This window comes from Myotis daubentonii, chromosome 1 (assembly GCF_963259705.1).
Source record: "Myotis daubentonii chromosome 1, mMyoDau2.1, whole genome shotgun sequence".
In the NCBI taxonomy this organism is placed as follows: Eukaryota; Metazoa; Chordata; class Mammalia; order Chiroptera; family Vespertilionidae; genus Myotis; species Myotis daubentonii.
Window position 1 is genome coordinate 126,043,630 of NC_081840.1, and position 18,095 is coordinate 126,061,724.

At 42.9% G+C, this 18,095-nt stretch overlaps 1 protein-coding gene across 1 annotated transcript in view; it reads right to left on the reverse strand.

The window, feature by feature from the left end:
* Positions 1-545: 545 nt before the first annotated feature.
* The window catches only part of LOC132233749 (DNA ligase 1-like), a 46,956-nt gene continuing 29,406 nt past the window's right edge, over positions 546-18,095 (reverse strand). The window contains exon 3 of the mRNA XM_059694961.1: positions 546-759. Within this exon, the coding sequence (XP_059550944.1) occupies positions 546-759 (214 nt within the window). The remainder of the gene's footprint in view (positions 760-18,095) is intronic.

The window sequence follows — 18,095 nt, forward strand, 5'->3', positions numbered from 1 at the left end:
TGTTCTGGAGAAGGTTGCCTCTGAGTGTAATTTTGCTCTTCTACAACCTAGAGACACATTTCATTTAGTTTTTGGTCTCATTCCATTAAAAAAAAAAGTCCAAAGCTTAAGAGCAGTACCTTAAACAAGCTGTGAAAAGGAAGTATCCTGTTTAAGCACAAGGATTGTTCCTTTCCATGAAAAACTAAAATTGTAAGTGATTGCTACATTTGTCATAGAGCAAAAATACAGTATTCTGAAATAAAATTTATTTATGAATATTTGACTCGTTCCATCACAGTGTAAATGCAATTTAGCCCATATGTTAGCATTTTTCAAGAGCCAGAAATAACACTTATTTTAATGGGTAGGCTCAATTTATTTTCCATTTCTTCATTTAGAAAACATTCACAAGCATCTCTTAGATGCCAAAGATAGTAATAAATTAAGAATAATTTAACTCATAAATGTCACAGTTCCCATTTAGAATGAGAACATCTTTTGGGTTGTTATAAATGTAATAATATACATGAAATGACAGGGATATAAATATTGATGAAGTACTGTTAGAAATAAGAGATTTTTCCCAAAGATAAATTTACCTCATTCTCTCCTATAATCTCCAGTGTGATGGCTTGTGTTCTAATGTTGGTTTCAAGTTGTGGGTTCATTTCAACTTCTTTAATAGAGTGCTCTTCTTTCTTTCTTAACTGCACCCTATTTTTTTCACATAACAGACCAGCTTTTCGTCTCTTCTCTTTTTCTTCTCTTAAGGTAGATCTGCAGTTAAATATAAGCAAAGATGTAATCAACATAAGACAAACCGTTATATTGTAAGATGTCTTATGTAAACCTCATGGTAATCACAAAGCAAAAACCTCCAGCAGATTCACAAAAGATAAAGAGCAGGAATCAAAGCACACTATGGAAAATCTTCACTTCACAAAGGAAGGCAGCAAGAGAGGAAGAATGGAACAATGCAACTACAAAATAGCCAGAAAACAACTAAATAGCATTAGTAAGTCGTTGCTTGCCAAAAGTTACTTTGTAAATGGATTGAATTCTCCAATCAAAAGGCATAGGATGACTTGGGGCAGTGAACACACAATGCAGTGTATAGATGATGTGTTTGTAGAATTTGCACCTGAAACCTGTATAATTTTGTTAACCAGAGGCACCTCAATAAATTCAATAAAATGAAAAAAAAGTAGAGAATGTCTTGATGGATTAGATTAAGACCTAACTATATGGTGCCTACAGGAGACTCAATTCATGCATTTTCTTAATTTTTTAAACCCTCACCTGAGGATATGCTCATTGGTCTTAGAAAGAGGGGGATGGAAAGAGAGACAAACAGGCAGACAGACAGGGAAACATCAATGTGAGAGAGAATATCGATTGGTTGCCTCCCATTCATACCCAAACCAGAGATCAAACCCACAACCTAGGTATATGCCTTGACTGGGAATCAAACTAATAAACTTTTAGTATAAGGGATGGTGCTCCAATCAACTGAGCCACACAGGCCAGGGCTCAATTCATTCTTAAGACACTTAAAGGCTCAGTGTGAAGAGATGGAAATGTTAAACTTGAACCAAACATTAGACCAATGGATATAACAAATATTTAGAGAACAGTCATACATCTTTTTATCACCACTTGTAAGAGATAGCTGCATTCCCATGTTCACTGCAGCATTATTCACAATAGCCAAGATATATAAACTAAGTGTTCACCAATAAATGAACGGATAAGAGGATGTGGTATGTATGTATGTCTGTTTGTATGTATATGTGTGTATATTAAGTATGTGACTGTACTTGTATGTGTGTGTTTATATAGTAAACTAGAGGCCTGGTGCACAAAATTCATGCATGGGGATAGGTGGGATTCCCCTCAGCCCAGCCTGCACCCTCTCCAATCCGGGACCCCTTGGGGAAAAATCCCTTCCTGAGATTGGGCCTAAACCAGCAGTTGAACATCCCTCTCACAATCCTGGACCTCTGGCTTCTAACCACTTGCCTGACTGCTTGCCTGGTTGCTCCTAACTGCTGCCCCCGCACTGGACTGATTGCCCCTCACTGCCTCTGTGTGCTTGCCTGATCACCCCTAACTTTCCCTCCTGCTGGCCTGGTCACCGCTAACTGCCCCTGCTGCTGACCATGTCACCCCCCAACTTACCACCTTCCTGCCAGCCTGGTCACCCCTTGCTGCCCCTCCCCCATGCTGGCCTGGTCACCCCCAACTGCCCCCCTTCACTGGCATAGTTGCCCCTCACTGAACCCCCTGCCGGCCTGATTGCCCCCAACTGCAACCTCCTGCTGGCCTTGTCACCCCCAACTGCCCCCACTGCTGGCCTGGTCACTCCTAACTGCCCCCCCCCTGCCAGCCTGGTCACCTCTTATGGCCCCTCCACCAGCCTGGTCACCCCACACAGCCTGCTGTTCAGTCATTTGGTCATTCCTCACTAACCCCCCTGCCAGCCTGGTCGTAGACAGCCATCTTGTGAGGGTGTGAGGTTTAATTTGCATATTACTACTTTATTATATAGGGTGTGTGTACACACACACATATATATGTACACACACACACACACACACACACACACACACACACACACAGGAATTTTGCCAGGGAAAAGAGAACGAAGGAAATCTTACTGGTAGGGGAAAAAATAGAATAGCAGAGACTAGTTATAGTTATAACAAATATTAATCATGCTCTGTTAACCGTGATTGTTTTGTTCTGATTAAAGAAATCATACCCTCATCTGGCTGGGAGTTCCCCCCAGTCCCTTTGCACTTGGAAGTTAACCTGGAAATGTGGGCCATCCTCCTTAACTACCTGTATCATGGAAAGATTAACAACCTTGTTGATGAAACAATGGAGTCCCAGCCTTCATTGGTGTAATCTTTACCATTGTACCCATTTTTATTCCTTTTGCCTATTTCCCCATGCCTGTAATACCCATTTCTGTTGCATTTGGATCACACCCATTCTTATTTCTTCTGCCTACTTCCCCATGTAATCTTTGTCTTTCTACCCCATATAAGCAGCTGGCGTATGGTGTGGGGGTGCAAAATAGATTTTCTTGGATAACCTGCTGCTCTTTCATATTGCCAGCATTATTTAAGTAAATGTCATTTATGTTCCTATAGGATTCAACCCTGTCTGATGTACAGCATGGTGATTATAGTGAACAATACTGTATTATATATTTGAAAGTTGCTAAGGGAGTAGATCTAAATGTTCTTGCCACAAAGAAAGAATTGGTAACTATGTGATGTAATAGAAATGTGAACAAAGAATCTTAAGGTAATCATTTAAGAACATAAAAGTGCATGGAATAAACACACTGTATCCCTTCAAAATATACAGGTTTACGTGTGAATTATAGCTCAATAAAACAGGGAAAAAATTAGAAAAAATAAAATATCTGCATGTCATTATATATATACTAGAGGCCCGGTGCACAAAAATTTGTGCACTCGGGGAGGGAGGGGGGGTCCCTCAGCCCGGCCTGTGCCCTCTCCCAGTCTGGGAACCCTCGGGAGATAACGACCTGCTGGCTTAGGCCTGCTCCCGGGTGGCAGAGGGCAGGCCCAATCCCTAGGTGCAGCCCCTGGTCGGGCTCAGAGCAGGGCCATTTGGGGAGTTGGGGCGCCGCCCCCTGTCATGCACAGAACAGGGAGGATCAGGAGGTTGCAATGCCACCCTCAGTCACGCTCAGGGTAGGGCCGATTGAGGGATTGGGGCACCGCCCCCTGTCACACTCAAGGCAGGGTCGATGGGGAGGTTGCGGTGCAACCCCCTGTCACGCACAGAGCAGGGCCAATCAGGGGGTTGGGGCGCTGGCCCCTGTCACTCACAGAGCAGAGCCCATCAGAGGGGTTGGGGCGCTGCCACTCTCACACTCAGGGCAGGGCCGAAGGGGAGGTTATGGCTCTACCCCGTCACACACAGAGCAGGAACCGTTGGGGGGGGGCGGGGGGGGGAGGGGGTTGGGGCACCACACCCTGTCACACACAGAGCAGGGCCGATCAGGGGGTTGGGGCACTGCACCCTGTCACACACAGAGCCGCAGAGCGATCAGGGGGTTGGGCAGCTCCCCCCTATCAGGTACAGAGCAGGGCTGATCAGGGGGTTGGGGCGCCTTCCCCTGTCCCGAACAGAGCAGGGCGGATAGGGAGGTTGTGGCCCCGCCCCCTGCCGGGAGCCGGTCCATCCTTGCTGTTTCAAGGGACCTGGCATATTTGGCATACGGTTCTTAATATGTTTGCTCACCTTCTTGGCGCTGTGTTTTAACCAAAGTCACCTCTCCGAGAAAGGTTGAATCCCCAGGTAGGGATTTTCCCCTGAAGTTAGGGAGGGAATAAAACCCCTCAACTAAGTGCCAGGCGGGTAATTAATCCCTTTAACTATGAACAATCATGCTTAAACTACATAATCTTTTCTCCCTGGAATGGAGATAAGAAACGCCCTAACCTTTGTAATAGAGATTGATAGGATTGAATCAACTGGTATAAATATAGTTGTAACAAGACAGAAACACACAGAACTCAGAACACAGAACTAAGGACACAGGGCTTGGAAGACAGGACCAAGAGAGACAGAGCCTAGGCACAGAACCTACACAGAACGTTCTCTAGAGACAGAAGAACTTCGCTGGCGAGAGCATGCCGGAGGATCCTGGACAGGGACTGGCCTTGGAGCCTGGAGGTGGAGCCTGGCGAGAGAGCATGGCAGGGATCCTGGACTGAACCTGACTGTGGAGATTGGCAAGAGAACCTGACCAGGACCTGGCCACAGAACCTGGCTGGAGATCCGAAGCAGAACCTCTCTGGAGATCGAGACCATTCCTTCTTCACCGACTCCGTCCACACCTTTGGGGACCCCTGGACCTGCTGGGGTTGGACCCCGGCATCTGGCGCCCGAACAGGGACCCCTAGGTAAGCGCCCTGCACTCGGGACGGATCGGACTCCACCGTAGGAAGAGGGTGGATAGTCTTCGCCGACTCCGTCCACACCTTTGGGAACCCCTGGAACAGGATTCCCTTAGGTAAGCCCCCCCCCCATTGAGAACCCCACACTCGGGACGGATAGGACTCCACCAGGGTGCTACAGACCCCCCTATAGAGGATAAGTAGGGTAAGAAGGTGGATAGTACAGAACTTAGATTGAGAAGATGTGCCATACTGAGTCCAAAGAAAGAAGACTCTGTATTGATTCTTAGATTGAGAAGATGTGCCATACTGAGTCCAAAGAAAGAAGACTCTGTATTGATCTTTAGATTAAGAAGATGTGCCATACTGAGTCTAAAGAAAAAAGACTCCATATTGATCTTTTAACACATATGCTTGCTAGCAGAGGAGTTAAGGTTACTCCCAGTCAGATGGAACATTTTATACAAGAAATATGTCCATGCTTTTCTGAGGAAGGAAAGGTGCCAGAAAGGTAAATGTAGAGGCATGGGAGAAGTAGGCCCAAGGAGCCTTATCCTTAACCCCACTGCAGCCTTTCCACCCCGGGAAAGTGCAGGATTGGCAAGCTCTCCCTGGGGTGATAGATCAGGACTCAGGTAATAGCAGAAAGCGCCAATCCTACTCTTAAAATGGATACAAGAGAGCGTTTCAGGTTTTTCTTTTTAATGCTTGCTTTTAAAAAATAAAAAAGGGGGAATTTGCCGGGAGCCGGTCCATCCTTGCTGTTTCAAGGGACCTGGCATATTTGGCATACGGCTCTTAATATGTTTGCTCACCTTCTTGGCGCTGTGTTTTAACCAAAGTCACCTCTCCGAGAAAGGTTGAATCCCCAGGTAGGGATTTTCCCCTGAAGTTAGGGAGGGAATAAAACCCCTCAACTAAGTGCCAGGCGGGTAATTAATCCCTTTAACTACGAACAATCATGCTTAAACTACATAATCTTTTCTCCCTGGAATGGAGATAAGAAACGCCCTAACCTTTGTAATAGAGATTGATAGGATTGAATCAACTGGTATAAATATAGTTGTAACAAGACAGAAACACACAGAACTCAGAACACAGAACTGGGAACACAGGGCTCAGAAGACAAGACCAAGAGAGACAGAACCTACAGGGAACCAGGAGATGGAGGAGCTTCGCTGGAGAGAACATGGCAAGGGATCCTGGACTGAACCTGACTGCAGAAATTGGCAAGAGAACCTGACTAGAACCTGGTGACTGAACCTGGCTGGAGATCTGGAGCAGAACCTCTCTGGAGATCCAGACCAGAACCTGGCTGGAGATCCTGGCTGGAGATCCTGGCTAGGCTGCTGATCAACTGAACGCTATCTCTGTGTCATTCCTTCTTCGCCAACTCCGTCCACACCTATGGGGAACCCCTGGACCCGCTGGGGTTGGACCCCGGCAGCCCCCTGTCGCACACAGAGCCGCAGGGCGATCAGGGGGTTCAGGGGGTTTGGGCACTGCCCCCTGTCACACTGATGCCGGTGCCGGGAGGCCTCACGGCTCCGCTGATCCCCGTGCACTGGGTGTGTGTGTGGGGGGGAGTGTCCCTCAGCCCAGCCTGCCCCCTCTCACATACTGGGAGCCCTCAGGCATTGACCCCCATCACCCTCCAATCGCAGGATCGGCCCCTTGCCCAGGCCTGATGCCTCTGGCCTAGGCGTTCGGCCCGGGCAGCGGGGACCCGCAGCTGCAGCGGCCCCACGATCGTGGGCTTTGCTTTAGGCCCAGGCAAGGGACGCCTAGCTCCTGGGACTGCCAGCTTCGACCATGCCCAGCTCCCATCGCTGGCTCCACTCCTACTTCCTGCTATCACTGGCCAGGGCGGAAAAGGCACCTGATTCTCTGATCATGGCTGGGGGGCAGGGCAAAGGCAGCCCCAGGTCCGCCTTTGCCCTGCCCCCCAGCTCTTAGCTCCCCCCTGGGTTTCCGATCACTGTCAGTGGCAGGGGGCTTCTTCCTGCTTTCCCTTTCGCCTCCCTGCATTGTGCCTACATATGCAAATTAACCGCCATCTTGTTGGCAGTTAACTGCCATCTCAGTTGGCAGTTAATTTGCATATAGCCCTGATTAGCCAATGAAAAGGGTAGCTCGTACGCCAATTACCATTTTTCTCTTTTATTAGTGTTGATAGTTAGAAAATGGTAATAATCCAATTAGTTATGATTTTCTTTGAAAATGAAATTATTTGGTAACTTTTTCATCTAATCTTAAATGAAAAGCTAAATTTACCAATAGGAAAGTATAATTAGTTTTTATGGAATCAATTCATGCATAAGAATATCATGATTATATACATCCACAAAGTACAAAAATGCCTGGCTGAGTGGCTCAGTTGATTGGAGCATCATCTTATACACCAAAAGTTGCCATCAAGGCACATACCTGGGTTTCAGGTTTAATTCCTGGATGGGAAGCATACCAGGAGGCAACCAATTGATGTTTCTCCCTCACATTGATCTCTCTCTCTCTCTCTCTCTCTCTCTCTCTCTCTCTCTCTCTTTCTATCTCTATCTCAAATCATTAGGAATATATCCTTGGGTGAGGATTAAAATAAAATTATAATCTATATATAGTTATACAAATCACTCTCCTGGTTAAAACTAAATATTTAAACACTAAACATCAATGGTTGAGCATCAACCCATGAACCAAGAGGTCACCAGATCAATTCAAAGTCAGGGCACACGCAGGGTTACTGGCTTGATCCTTGGTAATGAGCATGCATGAGGCAGCTGATTGATGATTCTCTCTCATCACTGATGTTTCTATCTCTCTCTCCTTTTCCCTTCCTCTCTTTCTAAAATTAATAAAAACACATTTAAAAGGATCTTCCTGAGAGCAATTATTAAACAATTTCTCTTGACCCAAACTTCAAAAATAAGTCTCTAATTATTGAATATGAAATATTGAACATAGCTGATGGAAGAGCACCTACCCAGGTTTTGGGTTCAATCTCCAGTTGGGAGGCCTGTGGGACTCATGTACTTTGAGTGAAACAGGCAATTAGAGGGTATTGACCAGAGAAACAATACAATCTGACTTACCTTTTAATAGGTCCAACTGTGTTTAGATTGAACAAAAGACTAGAATTGATGGAAAGAAAATAAATAAAAATAAAAGAGAGGGAGAGAGGCAGGGAGGGAGGGAGGGAAAAAGGAAGGAAGGAAGGAAGGAAGGAAGGAAGGAAGGAAGGAAGGAAGGAAGGAAGGAAGGAAGGAAGGAAGGAAGGATATCAATTAGTTGACTACTAAGCTAATCTAGATAGCAGGCGGTAGTGACCTGACCTGGAAGATGTGATTGCATTCTGGATATACAATAAACTCTGGATTTTTGTGGACCTTGAATTAACAGACTTGAGATTTAACAGATAAAACTTCTGGTCTGTATGTCATATGTGAAAATTAACACCCCATTAAATTAAAATGCTTTTAACCAAGATTTGCTTATCGTTAAATTAACAGATTATTTTTTTGGTGATTAACTCACAGTTATTTTTGACAAATTTTATCAAATAGGCCATATGTTGTAAAACCACTGTAGTAATTTCACCACTTATCTGCAACTATACTCTGCATATTTAAATCCAAGAATCACCGTTCCTAAACAATGTTTGGCAAATGATTAGGACATGATTACACCACATGGCACCTAGGAATTGGTTCTGTTGGCAAGTGGAGTGACTTTCTTTAGAAGTTTTAACATATGCCGGCCAATTCCCATGTGCACTGAGCCGCGCCAGAGTTGTGTGCATTTGCTTACTCTCGGTGACTGGAGGATGCACACATTACTAGATCCATTCAGTATAAAGTTAAAAATATGTATGTACCTTAAAACACATCACTCCAACCTTAACCTTTAAAGATAATTCTGGCAACAAAATGAATATATTGCAAAACGTTTTTAGAGGAAGTAGTGCTTGTATTGCAGAATGAAGGTAATGATGAACATATAAGAAGACAGTATATCTTACAAAACTTACCATTTTAAAGAGTTACTGTTTAAAATCAGCAATTATGCTGCAGCATGAAAAGAAGTGCAAACATTAGAAACTGGTTGGAAGAATTTACTTGACAATGAAGGGAGAATTGCATTTAGAAGGTGTAGAGGTTACTGATTACTGTGGGACAACACAGAATATTGGTGGACAAGTAGCCGAGGAAGATGATTACAGTGGTTAGAAGAAGATGAAGGTGACCTTGGGTAACACACTGGCTGAAAGTGAAATAGCAGATGAGCTGATGACCTGGGATGATGAGGGTGGGAGTGAAGATAAGGAGGAAGAAGAAAGAACATGCCCCAAACATAAAGTTATCAGTGCTTGGATCTCATCTCCACGATCTAATAACATTTATTGACAATTCATCGGATAATAAAATTCAACTTCATTTACCCATTTTCAAAATATTAGGGAGTTAACAATAAAAATAGCAGACTTCAAACGTTCAAGCTAGATCGTTTTTTTCAAAGCAGGATTACCTAAAGCAAGCCCCTCAGAATCAAATATTAAAGTGACACCTCAACAGGAGTGTCTGTATATATCATTATCCAAAGATGATTAAATAGGAAAACTTTTTTCCTGTTCTTATAAAATTTAAATTTTGTTTTGTTTTTAGAACATTGTTCATTTGTTTAGTTAAATATGATTAAAATGTATTTTCTGCGAAATGGTTATTTCCATTTAGATTCCATACTTATTACACAGTCTCAAAACTATGGTGAATATATAAGCAATAATGTGTTTGGAAAACTCCTCTGTGAAATGAAACTTTTCATATCTACTTAATTTTAATTATACAAATGTGTCTACATATGTAAAAACAGGTAAACTAATTTGTCAATTTTTCACATACACATTCAGAAAACCTACTTTATTATATATAACTGATTTTCATCTTTAAAGCACACCCCTTGCCTGAATGAGTCCCTTATATCCAGGTTCCACTGTATTTTGAAAGTAATCTGACAAGATTTGCTGACACAATAGATGTGAGGTTTAAGACAAAGAGAAAGACAGGCTGACACCAAGTTTTTGCCAGAGCAATTGGAAGAGCTGTTATTTACTCAAATAGGAAAGACCATGTGAAGGGTAGATGTGAGAAAGACTATCAGTAGATCAAATTTGGAGATCTTAAGTCTGCAACACCCAATAGTGATATTAAAGAGAGAGAGAGAGAGATCAAGTTCTAGCTGGTTTGGCTCCGTGGATAGAGAGTTGGTCTGCGGACTGAAGGGTCCCAAGTTCAATTCCAGTCAAGGGCACATGCCCAGGTTCTGAGCTCAATCCCCAATAGGGTATGTGCAGGAGGTAGCCTATCAGTGATTCTCTCTCATCATTGATATTTCTCTCTCTCTCTCTCAACCTCTCCTTTCCTCTCTGAAATCAATATATATATATATATATATATATATATATATATATATATATATATATATATATATTTAAAAGAGTTATTAAGCAGGCAGTTTGATATATAGGTCTGGCATTAAGGAGAGAGATCTTGGCTGGGAATATACATTTGAAGATCATTAGTATATACAAGGTAGTAAAAGTCAATTTTGGTAGGAAAAAAAGACCAAGGACTGAATCCCGGGACACCTGATTGTGTAAAAGGTGGGAGACGAGGATAAACCCAACAGACTAAGAAGGACAGGCAAGGCAGGCAAGGGGGAAACCAGGTGAGTGTGTTTTCACCCCCTGAAAACTCAAAGTCCTAAAAGCCAAATGAAAAAAAAAGTTTTCCATGGGGTCAAATATTGCTGATAGGTTATGTAAAACCAGATCTAAAACATGATGTCTAGATTTATTAGAGGGAAAACAAGTACTAATCTTGAGAAAAACCATTTTGGAGATGAGTTAGGACTAAAAATTACTAGAGTGGCCTCAAGAGTGCATGGAAGGGAAATTAGAATCAGTGAGTATAGATAGTTCTTTTAAGGAGTTTATACTAAATGGCATGACCTTGGATGATCTCATCTTCATGTTTACCTGTAGCTTTCAATCCTTTCATAATGATCATAAAGTATTTTTGTAATACTTAAGAGTTTTTTCATTACATACCTGTAATATTACATGGTTTAAAACATGCCAGACTAGGTGTTACATAACAAATTCACAAATTATACAACTAAGAGACCCCATGAAATTTTTCTAGTTCTATAAGATTACATAACCTGATTGTGATGTTTCTCATGCTTACAAAGATGACAGAAGGATTTCTTGCTAGATGAAAATCATCCAATCCTAGAATATGTGACACTACTTCAATGTACAAAGCACACTGTAATTAGTCATATTAAAATTGTGTAATAGAAATAAAGGGGGAAACATGCAGGTAATATCCTTACTTTACAAACTGAATTTTTGTCAATTGTGTTGAAAAATTGTGTGTGGTGCATACTGAAATGTATTCTCCTTAAAAATGAAGGATAAAGGCATGCGTGCAGGGTACTTTTCAAATAGAAGATTCACTACATTAGGAGCACCTTAGTTTATATTGCAAAGGTCAACAAATGAATGCCTGCAGGCCAAATCCAGCCCAGAGCCTATTTTTGTCAATAAAGATTTGTTGGAACACAGCCACACCCACTCCTTTACCTAGTGTCTATGATTAACTTCAGAGACCCCATAGTTCACGAAGCCCACAATACTAACTTAACTATCTGGCACTCTAGAGAAAAGCTCTGTCAGCCCCTCACTTAGCAGATTAATCCCCTGATGTGTTTTAATAGGTTTTTCACAATATGCTGAAGTTTTTATGTAAGATATGGAATAAATTGCCTTGTGAAATCCCTCAGCTTTCAGATTAATTTGAGTGCCCAATATTAGGAATAAAACACAAATATCTAGTAACCAGAAACTAGGTGGAAACAAAGTAGAGTGACAGTGTAGCATATAACTTCCCTTTATACCTGAACGGATATTAAAAATATTCTCACAAAATTTGCTTAGAACATGACATTAAACCCAATGCTTTAAGTACAAGTACATTGTGAAACAATTAGCATACTGTAGACCAGAACTACCCCCATTTTTCCAGTGGCTGCATACCACATTATTTTATGTGTATAATAATGTATTACCTTATAGATAGGTATTTACACTACCTACAATTTTTTGTAAGCAATGTTATAATAAATATTCTTATACATATGTATATATGTAACATTTTTATTAGTATCCTTAATGCATAAATGTATATTATATATCCTTAACATTTGCCATTATATATACATCTATATTACATATAATGACCTACTTTATGTTTTATATACATAATAATATATAATTGATGTCCTTAGAATTTGTACATGTGTGTATATCCAAGTCATGTCTTCTTGTAGGATCTAGTTCTGGAAGTGAAGCTATTGGGATAAAGGAATGACATACTTGAAATTCCAAAATTCACTCAATTATCCTAGAAAAAGGTGTGCCAATGTCATGTACCAGTAGTGCACGGGAGTGCCTTTTCCTCTCATGTGCCAGTTCTGGTTGTTATTTTTTAAATAAAATATTTATCATTTTAAATTTAAAAAATGGTATCTTATTGTTTGTTGATTTACATTTTTTCTGATTACCAGGCAAGGATCAATCTCCCTAGTAAAAATATAAAATTTGTTAATCATGAATATTTGCACAAATTGGAATTTGTTTTATAGGAAAAGAGTAATTACCTAGTATTAAATACTGCTGTAGGCTTACCTATCAGAATCTTTGCTCCCCATAACAGGAAGCTGCTGCTTATCAGTTTGTTCAGCTTTGTTTTTCTGACTCCTTCCATCACTGTCAGCAGCAGCAGCATTAGACATGTTTCCTGACACTTTCCTTTCACTGCTTTTCTGCTTCTTTTTTTCTTCTTCAGCCTTTGATGAAAGTTTGGTATTAAGGATATTGTTACTACCTTATTCATTAAAAATACTGTGTTTTCTTTAATTTTATCGTTTGGCTTTTAGTTTAATTGCCATGACTTTAATAATAAAAATATTTTAATAATAAAAATAATCAATAAAAATATTTTGTGTGTTTATTTTTTATCATTAGAGGTCATTGAAATTGTTGAAAATTCTGCTTCATTTCTGTTTCAGTAAAGAAGCAGAATTTTCCAAAAGTTTTAAAAGAGCTGTCTTAATTTTGTGCACCTATTCACATCACACCCACACTTTGTTTACCTTACCTACCCCACCCCATTTATCTAGCAGAGACAGAGAAGTAAAAGGACAAAAAATGCAAAATGTGTCCTCCTCTGTCTTTCCCACCTGGGTCTTGCATTACCCACCAGATTTAACCAATGTGACATTGTGCGTAACAAATAGGAAGCTATCCTCATTCTGCAGGAAGCTATTCCTTCCCCTCTTGCCTTTTACAATTATTTTTTCTTTAAGATCTTTGAGGGCATCAAAAAAGTGGTGGTATTCATAAAATATATGAACCACAGTTTACCACAGCACTGGAGCATAGTGAAACCAATGGATTGTTGGTTAATGTTCAATTCTGGAAAATGAGCAATGCTCCCCTAATGTCACATACAATCACTATAAAATCTTATAGCTAGAGGACATAGAAGTCATTATCTACTTACTTTAGCCCATATTTACTGATAACGGAAATCAAGGTTTAATGATCTGTCCAAAGTTTCTAAAGATGCATTACCTACCATTTTATGGCACCAAAAGAAGAGATATCTTGTATAATAAAAACCTAATGCTAAGTGTCTGGTCATCTGGTTGGATATTCAACCAATCAAAGTGTAATATGCTAATGATATGCTAAGGCAATGCAACCACTGTCTATGATGTTCATTGACCACCAGGGGGAAGACAGTTGGCCAGTTGACCAGTCTCTATGACATGCACTGACCACAGTAGGCAGATGTTCTGACCGGTAGGTTAGCTTGCTGCTGGGGTCCGGCCATTGGGACTGAGCGAGATGGGCCGGGCACACTCTGGAGCCCTCCCACAGTTCCTCCCCAGCTGGCCCACCTCCTGTGTCCCTTCCCGGCCTCAGTCATGACCCAGTGGGGTCCCTCGGCCTGGCCTGCACCCTCTCGCAATCTGGGACCCCTCAGTGTATAATGGAGAGCCGGTTTCAGCCCAATCCCGCAGGCCAGGCTGAGGGACCCACTAGTGCACTGATTTGTGCACTGGGGCCTCTCATAATTCTATAATGCTGAATCAGATAAATAAACAAAAAATGTTATTAAATTAACCAGGTAAAATAAGTGTGACTTTTGAAAAGTAATTTAATGCCTTAATGTAATGAGAAGGCTCATCCACTTTTTCTTATAAAGGAGCATAATGTTTCAATTTTTTTCCATCTCAAAGCTCAGGTTCTCTTTTAGAGACAAATATTGAGTTTATGGCAAATAACTTATGTGACCTATATGATACATACATGTCAAAATGATAATTGCTATGCTTTTATTTTTGGAAGGTATTCTACGTTTCTATATTTTTAATCTTTCAATCACATTTCACATTCAACATTTTTGTATTAGTTTCAGTTGTGCAGCATAGTGGTTAGACAATCAGATACTTCACAAAGTGATCCTCCTGATATTCCAAGTGCCCACCTGGCAGCATACATACTTATGACAATACTAGAGGCCCAGTGCATGAAATTCATGCACAGGGGGGTGGGTAACCTCAGCCCAGCCTGCACCCTCTCCAATCTGGGACCCCTCAGGGGATGTCCTAAACTGGCAGTCGGACATCCCTCTCACAATCCGGGACCGCTGGCTCCCAACTGCTCGCCAGCCTGCCTGTCTGATTGCCCCTAACCACTTCTGCCTGCCAGCCTGATTGCCCCCTATCCACTCCCCTGCCAGCCTGATTGACACCTAACTGCTCCCCTGCCAGCCTGTTCGCCCCCAACTGCCCTCCCCTGCCAGCCCAATGGCCCCCAACTTCCCTGTCCTGTAGGCCTGGTCTCCCCAACTGCCCCCCCCCCTGCTGGCCTAGTTGCACCCAATTGCACCCCCCTGCAAGCCTGGTCGCCCCTTACTGCCCCCCCCAGGGTTTGGTCACCTCCAACTCCCCCCCATCCCACCAGCCTGGTCACCCCTAACTGCCCCCTCTGGCCTGGTCATCCCTTACTGACCCCCACCGGCCTGGTCACCCCTCACCATCCCCCTCTTCCAGTCTGGTTGCCCCACACTGCCCCCTCCTGCCAGCCTGGTTTCCTCCAACTGCTCCTGCTGTGGGCTTGGTTGCCCCACACAGCCTGCTGCTCCGTTGTTTGGTTGCCCCTCACTAACCCCCCTGCTGGCCCTGTTGCCCTTACTGCACCCCCTGCAGGCCTGGTCATCCCACGCAGACTGTTCGGTCATCTGTTCTGTTGTGATGGTCGCTTAGGCACATATATATATATACTAGGGGCCTGGTGCACGAAATTCGTGCACTGGGTGTGTGTGGGGAGGGGAGTGTCCCTCAGCCCAGCCTGCCCCCTCTCACATACTGGGAGCCCTCAGGCGTTGACCCCCATCACCCTCCAATCGCAGGATCGGCCCCTTGCCCAGGCCTGACGCCTCCGCCAGAGGTGTCAGGCTTGGACAGGGGACCCCCATCTCCCCCTGATCACTGGCTCTGGCCCCGCCCAGGCCTGAGGCCTCTGGCCAAGGAATCATGCCTGGGCAGGGGACCCCCATCTCCCTCTGATCGCTTGCTCCACCCCCCGCCCAAGCCTGACACCTCTGACCCAGGCTTCAGGCCTGGGCAAGGGGACAATCATATCCCCCCAATCCCCGGCTCAGCCCCCCACCCAGGCCTGATGCCTCGGCCAGAGGAGTTGACCCTCATCACCCTCCGATCACCAATCACCGGATTGGCCCCTTGACCAGGCCTGAGGCCTCCGGCAGAGGTGTCAGGCCTGGGCAGGGGACCCCCAGCTCCCCGCGGTTGCAGGCTCCGCCCCTGCCCAGGCCTAACGCCTCTGGCCTAGGTGTCCGGCCCAGGCAGCGGGGACCCACAGCTGCAGCGGCCCCGCGATCATGGGCTCCGCTTTAGGGCCAGGCAAGGGACCCCTAGCTCCCGGGACTGCCAGCCTCTACTGTGCCCAGCTCCCATCGCTGGCTCCACCCCTACTTCCTGCTATCACTGGCCAGGGCGGAAAAGGCACCTGATTCTCCGATCATGGCTGGGGGGCAGGGCAAAGGCGGCCCCAGAGCCGCCTTTGTCCTGCCCCCCAGCTCTTAGCTCCCCCCTGGGTTTCCGATCACTGTCAGTGGCAGGGGGCTTCTTCCTGCTTTCCCTTTCACCTCCCTGCATTGTGCCTACATATGCAAATTAACAGCCATCTTGTTGGCAGTTAACTGCCAATCTTAGTTGGCAGTTAACTGCCAATCATAGTTGGCAGTTAATTTGCATATAGCCCTGATTAGCCAATGAAAAGGGTATCGTCGTACACCAATTACCATTTTTCTCTTTTATTAGATAGGATATATATATATATATATATATATATATATATATATATATATAGAGAGAGAGAGAGAGAGAGAGAGAGAGAGAGAGAGAGAGAGATGATTGACTACATTCTCTATGCCAGTTTTTCTCAACCTTCCTAATGCTGCGACCCTTTAATACAGTTCCTCATGTTGTGGTGACCCCCAACCATAAAATTATCTTCGTTGCTACTTCATAACTGTAATTTTGCTACTGTTATGAATCGTAATGTAAATATCTGATATGCAGGATGCGTTTTCATTGTTCGTTACCCACAGGTTGTACTTGACATCCTTGTGACTATTCATTAACTACCATTCTGTGCTTCTTAATCCCTATATTTTTTGCCCAGTCTACTGACCCCTTTTTCTCTCACATCCATCAGTCAGATTTCTGTCATCTAAGAGTCTCTCATAAATTTCTTAGTTAACCTATTTTGCTCTTTACATTCCACATATTAGTGAAATCATATGGGACTTCTGTTTTTCTGTCTGACATATTTCACATAGCATCTATGCTGTCACAAATGGCAAGGGTTCATTTTATTTTATGGCAGTGCCACACTTTAGTAAACAACATAATGTAAAGCTTTGACTCAACAAACACATCTGAGAGTGGTGATAAAAAATATATGTGGAAGTATATATGTTTGTTATTAAAATATCTCAATAAAATTGCAATGATGATATACGGTGCAGGTGGGTGCTTGAAATATTGGGGAGACCAATTTGAAAAGTATATGATTATCTAGCCATTATGCTGTACATGTGAAACTAATACAATATAATATTGAATGTAAACTGTTAACAAAAATGAAATAAAAATATCTTGAAGCGATCATATTAGAATTCTAAGTGTCAAGGTTTTGAGTAAACTGTAGAAGACTGCACACTACAGCACAAAATAGATGAGTTTAGCTGGGGATATTTGTTCATATCCCTTCTCTCAGTCATAGCTTCCTTCCATTTTATTGTTTCTGGGATGCAACATAAGTTCAATTTTTTTAATTTGATTTTAGGAAGAGAGCATGGGACTGGGATAGAGAGTTAAAAACATCGATGAGAAACATGGATTGGATTTGTCCTGCACATTCCCTACTATAGATCCAGTCACCACACTGTGCCCTGACCCTGAATCCAATCAAAGACATCCTGGTTCATGGGTCAATGCTCCACCATGAGCCATACTCCCTGAGCTATGGGATGTGATGTAAATTTAAGCCAATGGACTTAAAAAGCAACAGCATAGTACTTATTACATATTTTAAACAATTTCCTTCATACTTTTCACTGGTTCATAGTACATAGGCCACATGGTACATAGCTAAATTAGTTGCCCAATTCAGAGGGAAGGCTGACAGAGAGACTTAAGTCAATTAAAGAACAGAAGAATATTTTCCTAAACTATTATTTAGTTGACAGATTCTAATTATACACACAATTACATATTTAAACAACCTCATTTTACATACAATATATTTTTCAGAAGTGGAAGATCAGAATGGATCAGAGAATTGATAAAGAGAAAAAAACAAATAGTAGCAGCAACTGAAGTTCTACCTCTTTTGGAATTTGAATTTTCTTTCTTTTCAAAGCCAGGTGCTCTGCTTTGTACATGTCTACTTCATTCGTAATCCTTTGTAATTTTTCATTTACATATACTCCAGGTGTTCTGTCATTGTGCAGTGCAGAG